Source organism: Vidua chalybeata, chromosome 1 (assembly GCF_026979565.1).
Source record: "Vidua chalybeata isolate OUT-0048 chromosome 1, bVidCha1 merged haplotype, whole genome shotgun sequence".
In the NCBI taxonomy this organism is placed as follows: Eukaryota; Metazoa; Chordata; class Aves; order Passeriformes; family Viduidae; genus Vidua; species Vidua chalybeata.
In genome coordinates, this window is record NC_071530.1 from 67,565,683 (window position 1) to 67,582,585 (window position 16,903).

General features: G+C 47.5%; 1 protein-coding gene across 3 annotated transcripts in view; it reads right to left on the reverse strand.

The window, feature by feature from the left end:
• The window catches only part of RREB1 (ras responsive element binding protein 1), a 121,283-nt gene extending 106,200 nt beyond the window's left edge, over positions 1-15,083 (reverse strand). For 2 of the 3 annotated variants that reach the window (XM_053965025.1, XM_053965046.1), the window contains exon 1: positions 14,935-15,083. In XM_053965025.1, the coding sequence (XP_053821000.1) occupies positions 14,935-14,974 (40 nt within the window). In that variant the 5' untranslated portion in view covers positions 14,975-15,083. Of the gene's footprint in view, positions 1-13,412; positions 13,478-14,934 lie in introns of those variants that run through there. The other variant, XM_053965035.1, reaches the window with a different exon arrangement.
• Between the last annotated feature and the right edge of the window lie 1,820 nt (positions 15,084-16,903).

A 16,903-nucleotide genomic window follows, 5' to 3' on the forward strand; every position in this document is an offset into this window, starting at 1 on the left:
CTTGGTATTAAATCACAATCAGGATTCCCACTGTTTTTCAGGTTTGTGGGCAAAAAATGCAGCATGACCTACTCCACAGAATTTGGCACAGAACAAAAGCGCCTCCTGCAACAGATCCAGAGGCATTTCTGTCAGCTTGAGGAAGCATTCTCTGCTCTGAATCCAAGCTTCACTGGAGAAGCAGGTACCAGGAACTGCTCATTCCAGGACAGGGCAGTCCTGAGGAAATGTCACCAGAGCCGCAGCTTCAACGTGATCCAGGTCAGGGTGATTTCAGAGGTTACTGTACCAGGGCTGTCATCCCTGTCTGATGGCCAGTGGTTACTGTGCTTGCAGCAGAGACACGTACAACTCCAGAGATGCCCATAATTGAAGTTTTAACTACCACTCAATTCAATTCAAACACAGCAAACTCTGAAGTGCTCCGCTTGGGAGGAGACACATCCACCCTTCTGCCTCCTCTGCAACATAAACCAAGCCCTTCATCCAGGGTCAGAGCAGATCAGCAGGGCAAGAAACCTTCAGAAAAAAATAAAATTTTTTCTGCATCAAACATCTGCCTGAGGTTCTCACCCAGCCAGTAAACACAGGCATGCTTAGTTTCAAGCCTTTGGATAGGGACAGTCCTTACTGGCTCATTTGTGGACCACCTCCACCAGAAGAGCCCAGCACAGAGCCTTGTTGGCACTGCCACAGGCCATATTAACTTGTCGCCTTCAATACGCATCCAGCAGAGTTCAGGTCATGGATTTGTTGGAAGTTCATCACTATTCAGGCTTTTGTGTGAGAGGTCATTGCTGTCAAACTGTCTGCTTCACAAGCACAAAAGCTCATGTTAAAATGTAAATACTTACAGGTGTTCCACTCGGCACTCAAGATGAAAGTCAGAGCAAATATATTAGTCCTAGCCATATTTTACAATGCTGGTAGTACTTGAATGTCATCTGTTTGTGAACCAATGTTTTTATGTGGGTTCATCTGCCTAGACAGGAAGCATGATCTAATGGTGGAGACACAGGACTGGATTCACAGCATTTGGGCTCTTTTTCTGCCTCTCTTACTGTCTCCCTCTGAGACCTTCAGTAAAGAAATTCTTCATGCCATGTCCCAGTTGACAAGAATGTGACTAGATGCTTACTCAGCCACGTATGAGGCCATGACCCTATGTCGTTTTTCCTAATTACTACAATAATTCTGGAATGATACGGGAAAAGTTAATCCAGCTGATAAAGTTAACCTATGTTAACAAAAAACAAGAGCCTTATAAAAGGAGCACAACACCCTCCTCCCCCAATGCCTGTGTTTCACTGTTTGTTTTTCAAGACAGAATCTCTGCAACTTATTATTACATCGCTCTTGATGGAGACAGCATTTTGCAAATTCAGCTTTGCAAGAAGCCTGGGTAGGCTGGCTCACCCCTGTCGCCTAGATTTGCGTGCTGCTTACCACTTCGCAAGCCATTCAAAGCACGACTTCTGTGTTAGGATAACACCACAAGACTAGCAGCAGGACTACGCTGGCACAGGCCTGCTGGGAGAATCAACTCCCCAGCTGTGGGAAGAAGCAAAGCCGGCAGAGGCTGCAATCACCACGTCACCCTGGAATCCTGTTTCATGTCCAGTCCAACCTCGTTCTGTGATTGAGCTGCACAGTTCTGGAAAAGCTGGTATCCTCTTCCCTCAGCACTTCCAGCTACACGTCAGATTCTCTTGTGACTTCTGGAAACTGCTATGTTAGCTGTTAAACTGGAAAAAGCCATCTTTGGCCTGAGAGGAACTCACATTCATCCAGTCCAGTATTTATGACAGAGGTAATTTTGCACTGTGCATCCCACATCATGGAAGTCATGAGACAGGCCCCCCCCCCACCCTTAACCATGCAGAGGTATCTCCATCAGGGAACCTGGTTATCAACATACCAGGAAAGGCAGCTTCGGTAAACCTCATGGGTGACACAAAGTGCCGCCTCTCTGGAACAAGCAAGGGGAGTGGAAGGAAGCTGTGAACAACTGTGCTCTTCTGATGTGCATTCCCTTCCTCTGCTCAAGCACGCGCAGGAGGCCAAGTAAGCACACATGACATGCTCCCTGCAGGATGCCACATCCTGCCGTATTTCATACAGCATCCCAAGGCAAGCCGGATACTTTTCTAACACAGTATGATCTTTGACAGTATGATCTGTCACAGTGTGAGAGGTTCTCAGAGACAACACAGGGGACAAAGGAGGGAACAGCACTGACAGATTTATCCAACAGTGCCGAACTGTTCCTAGCCACACTTCTCTAAGAAGGAGAAAACCCAAGCAAACAGACTCGCTGCAGCCACATGCAAATTTTACAATGCATATTCCTTCTGCTCTTTGCTTTTGGTAACTTGTTCTAGTTTTAAGAATTTCTCAGAACTCTCACTCACCCAAACCCTTCCCATTCCTATAGAAAGTAGAGGTCTGTTTAGAAGAGGGGGGTGAAAAAAAGAACTGTGGAGGTGGTTTTATGTACTACTTAACCCCCTCAAGCTGCTCCCAGCCTTGCTCACCCCCCACACACAGTGCTGTGTTTTAAGGAGCGCTGGTTATGCTGACATCAGTGAGGCTCCGGGGGCCATCTAGGCAGCTGTTCCTGCTCCTGTGTGTGGCCACGAGCCAAATATCTCTGCCTTTTTGGTGATGTTCCCTCCTGCCGGCTACCCCCACTCCCGCCCACACGTCTGCAGGGTGGGGCAAGGTGGCCACTGGCAGCCTCTCCGAAGAAACTTAAATAGAAAAAAAAGACTGGCAGCTTTTTTTTCCAGCCTATTGTTAGAAATGCTCAGCGATTTTTGACAGCATGCTGTGGATTCAAAGAACTGCAGCTTCTCTTCCCCGAGAGCCAAAGACCAAGTTGCCCTTAGGACTTTGTCACCTAGAGGAGAAAAACACGTGCTCTGCCCTTCCTCTCCCCATTCGCAGGGGACAGCCCACGAGCATGGAGAGCACTCTGTACAGCTGTTCCCCTTTTAAAGCCGACCCATCCATGGAGGCAGCTATTCTCCAGCCAAATGATGATAACCGAGGAGCAGAAAGTTCATCCAGATCAACCCAAGTGCACAAGACTGGTGCAAGAGATCTTCCAGGTGCAGAAAAGGGGGGCCAGTGCAGCACTTTTTCTTCCCTCTACTGCTCCCTGGAAGGGCAGGAAGCAGTGTGAGGGCAGGAGAGGTGTGCCAGGGCACCTCTCGGCCCAGCCAGTCCCATGCAGGCAGGTTTTAGGCAGCTGGCTCTCTGCAGCCAGTAATCCCAGCGGCGGGGTGCGTCCCCGTGCTGAGCCGCAGCCAGATCCGGGGAGTGAAAAAGTGACAGCCCAGCCAACTTCACATACACCCTCAGAGCCTGCAGCTCAGACCCCATGTCAAGATTAGGAAAGTATGCGCACACAGAGAGCACATGAGCTGCTGGAGTACTTTCATTTAACTCTTGCACACACTGTGTATTGAAGAAGTTTGGGTTTATGGCCACGTTTCTGGCCACTTCTCTTCAAAACCAATTCTTCTCAGGCTGCAAGAAGTGTGGCAGTTCCTTGGGCTGAGCAATGCCTCCTGAAGAAGTTCAGAAGTTGGTGAGGTGAGTTTGGAGATGTGGCTCACATGGGTTAAAGATTCTGGCTTGTGTCAATACTTTTTCTTAAAGTTTAAGGCAGGCCCCAATCCCGAAACACTTCCCCTAACTTTTGCCCATGCCAGTATTTTGACTTCAAAAGAACAACCTGCTTAAGTAGAATTGTATCTGTGTTTAAAGTGTCTGCAGGATCAGTGCTTAGCTTGATCTAGACTTGCTGCTGACATATGCACACACACACACACAACCCCCCCAGCAAATTCAGAAAATTGAGAGCTATCATAAGACAAAAAAATAAGGATGAAGATGGTAACCCCCACCAAAGCATGTTTAAAATTTACATGTCTGTATGTTGGAGGATGATTCACCAGGGCAGGAAAAATAGAGATGCCTGAGGGCTATGGCTGGAAGCACAGAAAGGTCCCTAATACTCAAGTTTATCTGGGCAAAGGGGAGTCCCAAAACTAAACAGGTTTGTGCACTACCAGCACCAGAAACACTGATAATTCTGGGAGTCATGCTTTTAGTTTTATCTCTTCTAAAGAATAAGAATTTAGGTACTGTAATGTTATCAATCCTATAATGCAAAGAAGCACTCCTTCAGCCACGAAAACAAACTCGATTCCTTACTTCTCTGAATTGAGCACAAAAGCAGCACACAGAAACACAAGTTTCCCTGGAACAAACCAGTCAAATTCATTCAAATCTTCCCGAAGCACAACAGGGCAGAACCCATTCCTGTTCCCAGAGCTTATTACAGTAACATGACTAAACATGCTCAGCAGTCCAATGTGATAGGATGCATCCATTTGCTGATGCCAGAGGAAGATGCGTGTGTCTCTTCTACGTGGCACTGCTCTCACAGGCTGCTTTTCAAAAGATGTTTTGAAAAGCGACCTGCTGCGTACATTCTTAACAAGTCATGGTATCACCGGCTGTACAAGTGTTTGACCTCTACTTGCTATGCACTGTGGACAAAAATCTGACATCAGCTTATTCCAACCTTAGTAACACCAAACTGCTTCTGCAAAGCTGGCTGGAACAGACTACAGCAATGCACTGATAAACTCCCAGACAGACCCCTGGAGTGCTGAAAGTGCAACTAGTTTAGTACATGAGCCCATGTGTTTTAAATTTGGGTTGGTTTAATCCAAGTAAGTAACCTGATTAAAATGGGAGTCTTCTCTGGAGGTCTAATTTATAGATGTTTCCATTACTCCATATGCTTTTATGCTGTATAAACATAATGAATGATACATACATCACTTTTGGGATCATTTAAGAATTCCGTTTAAAACTACAACACAAGTCATTCAAGGCAACAGAATTATATTACTTTGTGAATGGTAAGAGCCAGCAACTGCTCTTCATTTCAGTCTTGGGAAGGTGACATACTGAGGGGGTGACATCTTTCTATTCCCAGTTTCTCCTTCTAATTTCCTAATTTCAGAACCCTGACATTTGTTCCTTTTACATACAGACCTAAAGCAAAAACGAGAGAGAGGATGTGATTTGACTGGTGGTTTCGAAGACATATTAAAGCTAGGAACGTATTTGCTTCTAAACCAAACAACCAGAGGCAGACGCCTAAACATGTGTATATGCTTGCACCTATACCACCTAGAAAAGAAATCAATAAATAATCTGTCCCTCATGTGCAAAGCAGGCATTTATGAGAGCTGCCCAAATGCTGCTTTGCAACCAAAGCTGTCTATTTATAAGGAGACACCTAAGCAGGAGCAGTGCAGGTTCCCAGCATGCCTCTACCTTGGTATCTGGAAAGGCTCCACTACGAAGTAAGAAGATAGTTACAATTAAACATTTATACTGAGGTAGTGCTGTGCAGGTCGGTTCCACAGTGTGTTAGGTGGCTTTTCAAAACTCAGTAATTGAATGCTGATCCCTGCCCCGAAGAGTTTACAGAGTAGGAAATCAAAGCATAACACTTGGCATCTGTATACCAGGAATTAAACAGAGACCACCACCAGTTCATTTCCTGGGTCTTTGGACTAGGCAGCTCACATAAACATCCATTACCAGAAATACTGGAAATTTTTAAATCAACAGTCTGGACTTTCCTAATCCACATCTGTGCAGCTCTGTTTGAATTAGTAGCTGGGACAGTAACTACAGCATGCAATTTGCACATGCTGCTGGCATCTTCTTGTCCAGTATAGATTATTTTTGGCCCAAATACTTTTTAGCAATCATTTTGAAAAGACAGCGAGCACACAAACGGAAACATTTACTGCAAGTCAGTCGATTCAGGCCGTGCAAGCACATGAGAGGCTGCCAATGCACGAGGTCGAAAGTCAGGCAACAGCAGATCCTTCTGTCCTGAATCTCCAGGACAACCCCAGGGAGGCATCAGTACATCTACAATGCAGTGCTAGCACACATCGGCTCGGGGCACACCATGGCCACGTGCAAGCCTGTGGCCTATGTGGCGTTGCAAAGCCACTAACCCACGTCTCTTTCTATGGAGATTGAGTTACGCAATGGTGCAAATAAAAACTCTGGCCCCAAACACACAGGGGCCATCTCTGTCCCAAATCCATCCTCAGGGAGAATTCTCTACATTCCCCTTTTCCTGCAGGGAAGCACAGGCCTGGGAAGGACAAGTCCTCCTCCTACTCACCAGACTGAATACACTCAAGAAAGTAAAAGCACAACCTCTAGGATTAAAAAAAAGGACACAGCAGTGGCCAGACTTGCAACGGTGCCCAAAACCTGGACGGAAGAATTTAGTCAAAATAGACTATGATATTGCAAATTCCATTTGCTGTTTATCAAACAAGCTCCTAAAACAGATGCATTGACTTTGTAACTACACCTGTAGGAATTTCAAACACCAAAAAAATACAAAGACACTATTAATATTTCAGGTTTTTTAAGTTTCCTGGCATCTTTCACGCTATGAATTCTCAAGAGCTTTCAGCTGTATATACCCCACATAAAATCTTAGTCTAGAGAAGCCTGAAAGAATTTTGCTGTTGATTGAAATGAAGACACGTTTTCCACTTCCACCTACTATTTACGTATCTTTTGATTTTTTAAACATGGAACAGCCACTGTAACAGGGCATGATCTGTGTTCACCTTATCTACTTAATTGTTCTGTGAACACCTCAACTTTCGTTTGTTGGCTTTTGAGCATTTAAAATGAGAAACCTTACTATTTATTTCTAACCTTGTTTTTTTCTCCTAAAGGGAAAAGGGAAGCGTGGAAAATCCTCAGTCACTAGATTTAAAGAGCTTACAAGTTCCAAAAGCTTTGCAAGTAGAGACTGGGAACTGCTTGAAACTGCAGTTAGTGAGGCCACAGAGTTTACAGAATCCACCAGATCCTTCCTGCAGAGTTTATAATCTGCATGGCTTCCTCCCAAGGTAACTGGCATGCACTCTGATGTGCAGATCATTTCCCCCACCCCTAGAAATTCACCCCCTACTTTGGCTGAACACAGTAGTCACTGCACACTCAGCAAAAAGACACTGCCATTTTGCAAAAAGGAGGAATGGAGACAGAGGACAGAGAATATTTCTCCCACAAAGTGTAGGCAACACTGATACGAAAAATAATTCTTCACTTTTTGAACAAAACCAGTTTCCAACAATAAAGCAAGTTTACATCCGAGAAATGGGGGCACTGTGATACAGCTCCCTTTACCCTTTTACAGCACGGACAGTTAGGCTCCTGACAGTCCAGAGAGTGACAGGAGATCTTACCAAGCAGAAAAGACACCTATCTGCTGTAAAGGCTGGGAAGTTGCTACAAGACTTCTTCCAGAAGCTGCCAATGACCACAGTCTTGAACCTTACTTGGAAATATAGTAGGATGTACTTAGCAACACCTGGCTGGGCCATCTGATAACAGAGAAAAATTATGCAGTGGTTGGAAGAACAGACCAAAAGAAATATACTCGACAACTAAATACAAGACATAAGTTACATTTCTGTAGAGAAGCACTTGTCACTGCACTCACAGTTCTTCCCCTGGAAAATACAGTCAAACCTCACAAATGGAATCCCTTAGTAATCCTGTTACAGCTCTTCTACAGCTGGCTTCTGTGGAGCATGCTTCCACTTACTGAACCTTCAGTGTCTTGCTCAGAAAGCAAGCCTCCTTCTGCAGCCCTCCTCCCTCCTACCCAAAAGCATAAAGATGTACACACAGCTAAGTATGTGAGTTGTGCTGCAAGTTATCCAGCTGAAGACCAATTCAGGATACCTTAATGCTTTTGGGGAGAAGGAGGGGATGAAGCAGGTAAGCACATGCACAAGATACCACAGACACCTTGTGTGTGTCCTCAATACACTGTCAACTGCATCAACATCAGAAAAAAAATGTACACTTGAATGAGGAACAGCACACAGGTATTCATGACCTGGTTGCTTATCATGCTTTCAAAACACAAAGAGCAAGGAGATGTGATGAACTTAATTTAATGAAGAAAATACAGATCGTGTAACAAAAAGAAGAACTTAAACTAGGGTCTTTCCCCTACCCAAAACTGTGAGTGGTCCAAATGAACAAGGAAGTAGTGCTGCATATTGGTGCAAAACCCAAAGCAGTTCTCTCTTGTCCAAGCCCTAATGTTACCAGTATGAAGGAGTCCAGCCTGAACACAGCAGTGGAATTTATTGCTGTGATGCAAGAGCTCTGAACAAAGCACTCCCAGGTACCAATACACCTGAACACTGACATCACCTGCTGTATGGAATAGGACTAACAAGGGCTCCAGTTAAAGCCAGCTAATCACACACAATAAAAGCAAAGGCCAGCTACACTTCAACGTGAACATTTTGTTTCTCTCATCCTCAGACAGGAAGCACATACCTAAATTAACTTTAAAAAGTTTGTCCACGGCTGATCATCCATCATTTTCAATGGACAGATGATGCAAGCCCCCATTCCTAAAACACCTACAGGTACATTTGTGCTGTTTCAAGAAAGCACATGCTAACACCTGCTAAAGTATCTACCAGAAGACGCCAAGTAGAGAAGTTCTACATGTATGAGAAGCTGAAAATTCCACTATTAATCACAAAATATCTTTCTCTTTCAGAACCAAAGTAACAAGTCACTTAGGCACATCAGGACAGAAAATTTCCAAGAAGCTTAACACATCTTTTATCCAGAGTGACTTGAAAGTCTAAATTCCATTTTTCAAAGCTGACACTGGGAAGTCACTTGGCCATTTCGTGCAAGCACCTTTCCCACACTTTTTTTTAAGAGTCTTACATAAATAACATCCCTTGTGCAAATGGATCTTCAAAGAAATTTCAGACCACAGGATGTGGGGATGTCTTCTCAAAAGCAAAAGGATCTCTCGAAATCCTGAGATTATATAAGTAAATAAGAGTAAACAAAACACATTTTTACTTAGGAAGGTTAGATGCATGGAAAATGAATTTTAAAGTTGCATTCCATGTGCTTCTACAGGAAGACTGCAAAGGAGACCAGAGAGGTCATCAAGGCCTGAAAGGCCTCCCTCTCTAATGGTCCTTGGAATACCTGCTTTAGCTCAGAAGCCTAACAATGCCCTGGGGGATTTTGACAGTTTTTCTTTTCCCTTGCTGTAACACCTCTGTGGATGGCTGGGACTCCACAGAAGAATCCTGCTGTTGAAACAGCTGCCTCTCTCTACATCTTTAAAGAGGTATTCAGATTCCCTTAGCCTTACTTAGTTGAATCATTCTGAATAAACAGTCACCACCCATCAACTATGTATTTTTGTAAAGCACCTAGTCAAAGGCAACCACCTTTATTGATTGCTAGACTGGCCAACCTGAAGGCTGAAATGTTATTATTAGGGAAAAAAAAAAAAGAAAAAAGAGCAGGATACACTTGAAGGCCTGTGATGTTTCTAAAGGAAGCACAGGTCCAGGCGTTGCTCAGTGACATCAGGACAATTCCTCTCTGCCTGCAGGAGGCTGCTCTAACAGGTTTCATACCAGCACAGCCACAAGCTAAGTATCCCACTGACTCTTCTTCCTTTTGTCCAGGCCCTTTTCCTTGTTCTGACCCTTTTCCACCACAACATGAACAAGCCGCCCAACAGAAGCCCAGAGCATATGCCCCAGCTGGCAATTATTTCTACTTTCAACATTTCATAATAAAGCATTAGCACAAGCTCTAAATAAGTTCTGTCACCCTTCTCCAAGTAAAATGCTGAAGGAAGGAGCGTGAGATGCTGCAGTACTGCTGTCTCAGAAGTTTGTACTCTTTTAAGTCACTGGCCCTCAAATGTTGCTATTCAAAACAGAGTGGTATAGGGTGAGGTGGAGGGAACACCTTCAGGTGGGAAAAACATCACTGGCAGACATCAAAGATAAGCCATCATCAGATTTCTTGCACCAAAGAAGAACAAAGAGTCAGTGCTCCTGAAATTCCTGTTCAGAAGTACCCCAGAACACAGCCAGCACTTCCCACCTCAGCCAACCTCACCTATGTTCATTTGTAATCAAACGCTGATAACCAAACCTGGCCTGGCAAAGCTCTTCAAGTTTCAAGCCCATCCTGGCTCCACACAAATACCTTAACTTTTCAGTGTAGCAACAGAATGACGTTCCCAAAAATAGCCAAGTCCTGCCTTTGAAATCACTACCTGTAAAGATTCTTCTAAATGTGTGTGGGGGAGAGGGGGAAGCCACAGCTCCCACAGGTGCTGGTTTATGTAGGATATTAAAAAGAAAGCAACAAACAAGCAAACAAAATAAAACAATGCACACAGAGAAAGGATTCCTCATATGCCTCCCCAAAGAAAAACTGCTTTAACTGCTGAGCAACAACTAGTCAAGTCAAATCTCCCACCCCAAAGCAAGAAAAAAACTGTCGCGTTGTCTCAGAAGGCAGTTCCTTCTCACCCTCAAAGTTTACATCTGCTCCATAAGAGACTTTCCACCAAAGCTGCAGGGTACCTGAGCACTCCATCCATGATAAAACTGCTCTCAAAAGAACACGAAGCAGTTTCTGGCCCTTTTCCAAGTTGTAGAATGCTGTTGAAAAGGCATATTTTAAAGCTGTAACCCTATGACTGTCCATCTTGCTTGAATTCAGAAAGGAGGTAGAAGACAGAGAGAGCAAGAAGCATTCTCACTACCTTCAGGACAACAAAAAGCAGCACTACCATCCTCCTCTACAGACAATTATCTCCCGAGAAAAAAGCTCCACATCAACAAGGCAGCAGTTGCAAACTGGTCTAGTAACACAGTCCAATAATACACTCATTTCAAAACAACCTTTATCGTGCTGAAAGAGGAAGACATGATTTCACATGTTTTAAGAGTGTACACCTAAAACAGAGATTTCCAAACTTAGGCATCATTCATCAAAAAGTTAAAAGGGGCTTCTTCCATACATGCATAGATTTCAGACTAACAGGATTTACTTGTTTTCTGCCTGTTCCCGGGGAACTTCTGCAGTTTCTTTTTTCCCAAGACTGTCCCTACAGGCTCCTATCCAACATACATCAGATGCTCCTGGAGCAACAGATCACTCTGGAGGGACATTTGCAAAGGGCACAAATCAACGGCCTGAAGTCAGTAAAATTTAGGTCTACTGGGGGAGGGTAGAATTACTCCTATACGTAGATAATTTGAACATTTGACACAGTTCCCCAAAAAGCTTTACTTATGCATCTAGGTATATTTTTTGGATGCCTTACTAGCAAAAGGTGTATTTTAAGTCAATTAAAAAATTATTGCAACTTAAAAAGTGAATCCTTTTCAAAAACACTCAGGTTAATTTTAGCATCCTTCTGTTTAGCTGCTTAGCAACACTTATCCTATGACCTTCTAAGCACCACCTACTTTTACAAGGGATAATGAATATAACCAAAGGGATTTATCTGTATGTTTTTAATCTATACAATGTAAGTGTATCACCAGTTTTTACTTAAATGAGAAATCCAATCCAACTGAGAGCAATTCAAACTATTTCTGTTTAAGAAGAAAGTTTCATAGACTAAAGTCAAGCTTCTGTTATGACTGTAGTGTTACTTCAATGTAGGCAAAGTGATAATATCCTTAAGGAGTGAGGAAAGCACTACATAGGTCAATGTTTGTACATTTTGGGAAATACTGCACTTATCTTTGGTACCAAAACAGATCACACACACTACTGACAGGTAATGAAGAGATTCAGTTTTCCCAATTTTGAAACTTTAAGTTACTTCCCAATCCTCAATCAAAAAGAAAAGCCATTTTGTCAGAAGGTCGCTGAATACTGTAAAGAGTTAAGTATGGGATCACAACCTGGGTGAGCTAAGTCAGAGTAAGATGCTTCATTACACTGAAATCTTCAAGTGAAGCTTCAAACACCCAGGTCCAGGTGGGAAAAAAAAAAAACAAACAACAAAAAAACACCAAGACCCCAGTCAGCACTCTGCTATATAAGCCAAATATATATATATATAAATATATATATTCTTTAGCACTGTTAGTTCTCAAAAGAAATGTGGAAGAGTGGCTACATAAGTAGTCACTTCTGATGGGCAAACAAAAATTTGACAACTAGAACCTGTCTGTGAAATGAAAGGAGAATAAAAGTTTACTCGATTGCACTTAAAGGATGATATTTTTCCAACTACATGATATGAATTCAGTTCTAAATACGGATGCCAGGAGGAGGAAGGTGAGGGAGCAAAAGAGGCCACGCTTGGTCAGGAACGGCTGCCCTGCAGCATGAGAGGCTGGATGCGTCCCTGTCGGCAGGTGAGGGAGAGCCCTGGTACTCTGATTGATTGGATGATGGATTCATGCTGTTTCTGGGTTTCTAACAAACAAAAGGGCCTATTCTTTCCTGGATGTACCCAACCCCGGTTAAGGCTAATCGGCATTATGCAGGCCCACCAAGAAAAGACTATATACCCTTAAGTCTTCAAAGAGAAAATTAAAACCTAAAACAAATATGGCTGGCCTGACCCTGAGTCACTGCATCCCTTTCACGCACGCTGACCCTGTGGAAAACAGGAACTGCGGTAACAAAACTCAGTGCTTGTGTCAAAACGACCGACCTCAACGAAAAACCTCCAGCCATCATAACAGCTGTCTACTGTGCACTGTAGGGGTGACAATACGGAGTTATTTAGCAACTGCTCCTGTTGTTAATAAGCAATTTCTTTTCCAAGCCATGGGGCTGGATGCTGGAATGGCAGGAAACATCCACTGCATTCACTGTCTTTCCTAGACCACTGCCCCCAAATCACACTGAACTAGATGTTTACTTTCTCAAATAAGTAAATACAATTGATCTTATCTCCAAGAAAAAACAGGCGAAAGAGGGAGTTGGGATTAAAACTGAATGGTTGGTATGCCCCCCACCTTCCCTCCAGCAATCAGCCCAGTGGCTCCCGGGCAGGATGCTGGCTCCTCGGCGAGCAGCACCAGAGCATCAGCTGCGGGCCGGACACCGCGGCGCGGCCGTGGGAGGGCGGCGGGGCACAGAGGCGCCCGGGCCTCCGCGGGGTGCGCAGCCGAGCACAGCGGCCCGGACAGGGAAATGTGCTGAGCCAGGAGAAGCGCTCTCCTCCTTCTGCGCAACCCCGCGAGGATGCCGAGCAGGCGAAGATATCGGAGCCGAGAAGTGAAACGGGGAAAATTATTAAAAAACGAAAGAAGAAAAAAAAGAAAAAAACCAAGCGTGCGTGAGGAGGGAGGCGGGGGAGAAGTGCAGGGAGAAGAAGCCAAAGGAAACTTATCTGCGACATGACAAAGTTCAATCCACCGCCCTCCCTCCTCTGCTGGAAAAAAAAAAGTTGCAGCATCTCGGCGCGCCCCGCTCCCTGCCCGGCCCGGCCTGCGACCCCCGCTCCCCCTCACCCCGGGCGGATGGGGCGGGGGGGATGCCGAGCCCGTGTGTTACGAACTGGGCAGGAGGAGCTGCCTCGCATCCACCCCGCGGCCCCCGCGGCGCCGCCGAGGGTGTCCGGCCCGTAGCAACGGCGATGGGAAGGGAGCGCAGTCGCCCAGAAACGGGGCTCGGCCGGCTCCCATCCGCACCGGGCACCGCGCCGGGCGGGCGGCAGCTGCGCCGCCCCAAACTTTGTTTTCACCTCAAACACCGCCACTGCGGGAAGGGAGTCACCTCTGCCTCGCCGCTCCCTCCCCCCCGCCAAGATGGGGCTGAAGGGGGCGAGGGCCCGGACACCCCTCCTCAGCTTCGGATGCTGCCCGGCTCCTTCCTGTAGTGGTGACGCCGCCCAGGCGTCCCTGCCCGCCGCTGGCCCCGCCGCGTAGGGATGTGTTCCTGGCACCGCACAAAGGCAGCGGGACGGGGGGGACCCACGGGGGGCAGCGCCCCCCGCCCTCCCCGGGCACGGCTCCCCCGCGCCCCCGCCGCGCAGGCCGGGAGGGGAAAGGACACGCACGTCCCTACCGGGACGGGGGGGGGAGGAAGACGAGGGGGGGCGGGTGGAGAAAGTGGAGGAAAGGCGAAAAAAAATCAAATAAAGTAAGGAAGAGGGGTAGAGAAGAGAGGGGAGAGGTACCAGGGTGCCGAGGAAAGGCAGGCGCGGCCGTCCGGCCCTGCCGGGGGAGCGGAAAGTCAGCGGAGAGATGCGCGGCGCAAGCCGACTCTACCTGCGGAGAAGGGGCGCCTTCATCCCAACTTCCCAGCTCCGGCGCGGCCCTCCCAGCCGGGAACAGCGAGCAGGGGCCGCCGCGGGACCCGCCGCCACCGCCGGCAGGAAAATAAGCCTGAAGGAAAAGTTAAAAGGCAAGCTCGGGAGACGGGGGCGAGCCGGGCTAGAAGATGTTGCTTCCTCGCAGCCCCATCCAAATTGTGGCGGTGGCTGGTTAAAAATAAACTTTGCAGCAGGAGGGGGGGGATGATCTGGCCGGATTCCTGAGCTCAGACGGTTTAATATGGATGAGCATCAGGTCCTGAAGGCAAAACGCCGCGGCTGGTGCCGCTGGTTGGTAGAAAGTCTGCAACAGGCAAGGAAAAAAAAAAAAAAAAAAAAAAAAAAACCAGGAGCCGCGGAGGGAGGAGAGGAGAGGGAGGAGCGGGGGAAGGGAAGAGGGAGGCTGCACGAACTCATCATCATCTCCACCGCTGCCAGCCAAACTTTTTTCCTCCTTTTTTTTTTTTTTTTTAAGGAAACTTCCCCCCCTCCAAGAAGCATTTAATTTTTAAATAAGTCGCACGACCAGCCGACACGCTGCAACGTCCTCACGCCCGCGCCTGCCCCCTCCCAGAAGTTTATTTTTCCTCATCTTTCTTCTTGCCCCCCCTTAAGAAAAAGAAAAAAAGAGGAAAAAAGAAATAGATCCCTCCAGAGTTAAGGCACGCTCCTGCCCTTTGTGAGGGAGCTCCGCGGCCGGGCAGCCCCGCGGTACTTACGCCGGACTTTGCTGGGGCTGGGCTGCTTGCGCCGCGACATGCCGGGAGGATGGGCCGCCGGGGGGGCGCGGGGGCGCGCCGGGGGGAGCGCGCACGGGAGGGAGCCGCAAACTTGTTCCGGAAAAAGGAATCAAAATGGCGTTTCTGTGGATGTGCAAAGTTCATCAACTCCGCGCTAACTTCCCGTCCTCCGCGCCTCCCTGGAGGGGAGAGATGGGCACGGTTAGGGACCCCGCCGCGCCGCGCTCCGCGGGCGCCCCCGCCCCCTGCCCGCCCCCGCGCTGCCCCGCGCACCCTGATAAGGAGACACATCACGTGTCGCTCCGGCTCCTCTCCCAGGGACGCGCTACCGCGGCAGCAGCAGCCTGTTGCAAATAGCATCTCTAACTCGCCCTCGTCGCGGGGAGGGAGGGGCGCCTCCAAGGAGAGGAGTGAGCACAACTTTCCCCCCCACCCTTCCTCCGTCCCTCCCTTCTCCGCCCGGCAGCGCAGCAGCGGGATGCCCGGGGCAGGCGCGGGGGGAGCGGGGGGGCGGCCAGGTGCCACGCGGCGCCCCGCGCCCTCCCGCTGCTCCGGCGGCCGCGCCCGCGGGGCTCTCCCGGGCGGGCCTGGCCGGCCGCGCTCCCGGCCCGGCGTGCGTGTCCCCCGGCGGCGGCCGCTCTCCCGGATCGGGGCTGGAGCGCATCCGGAGCCGCCGGTGGCGGTGCCGCGCCGCCGGCTTTAAGGAATTCACCGGGGCTCTCCGCTGCCGTGGAAATGTCTGTGCATCCTCCTCTGCCTCCCAGCCCGGTGCCTCACCAGGTACAGCGGCCGCAGGCAGCAGCCCACTGCTCCTTAGGCAGGAGTCACCTTTCTGGTTGTGTTTGGTTCCTCAGAAACTTTTAATCCTTGTGCGATTTGGGTCCCCGCAGGGGTCAGTCATCCACCCAGACGCAAAGGACACGTTAAATGTAACAGGACCGTGAACATCAGCACAGGAACAGGAGGTGCAAATGCTGTATCTAATCAAAGGCAAGATGCGGCCGCTTGCACGTACAGGTAGTCACGCAGCGCGGCACCGCAAGCACCATCCCTCCCGTCACTTTCTCTGCAGTGGAAGTTCAAAGGTGTAGGAGACTTAACAAGTGATGGAGAGGTGTTCAGAGTGGTGAGGATTTCACTGTAAAGCCGGTATCAGTTTAGAGTTGCATGATAAATAATAACAGTACATAAAAACAAAATACCTTGCAATACTCCATCCTGAGAGCTCGATGGGAAAAAAAGTAAACCAACACTGCTTCCGAGGAGTGCCTAATGAGTATAGGAGGAACCAGTTTACCTTTAAGGAAATGGTTATTTACACTATATCTAGAGCTACTAAAACTAGGCCTTTTAAAGCTGTTACTGGTGAGGTGGAACCTGGAGTATTGGCCTGTTTTTTAAAGAAATCAAGTTATGGCCTCTAGGTGAAAGGCTTGTGCCAGCTTACATGGTATCCTATCTCCTGATTGAAAAGGGATTCACCTGGAAAACAAGGTGAAATTCCAGGTATGTGGCAGTAAGGGCAGTAAGCCCTCAACTGACTATTTTCATGGACTAAGATGTCATAATTAACTTCATTTGCACCATTTTTTCAAATACTGGATAAAGGTATACAAGTCAGGAATACACAGGTCCTGTCTCAAAGCCATGAGCTATGATTCATATCACTAATAAACTTCTTCCCTTCTGGACTCAGGAGTAAAACACATGCGGGTCTGGTGAACTGGGAGTTTGAAATGCCACAACTGCAAAACTGAAAGGTAGCACACGTATATTCAGAATGTGAAACTGCAGCTTTAACATGCGTGTGATGTGGTTGTTTCTGCGGGCTGAATTTTTGCCACTTGTGTTCTGTACTGAGTTCTGTGCAGTACTACCCAAGGGGAGTTGCAGACTGACAGAGAAGCAGTAGCATAGTTTACCCCTCAATATTAGCAACAAACATGAG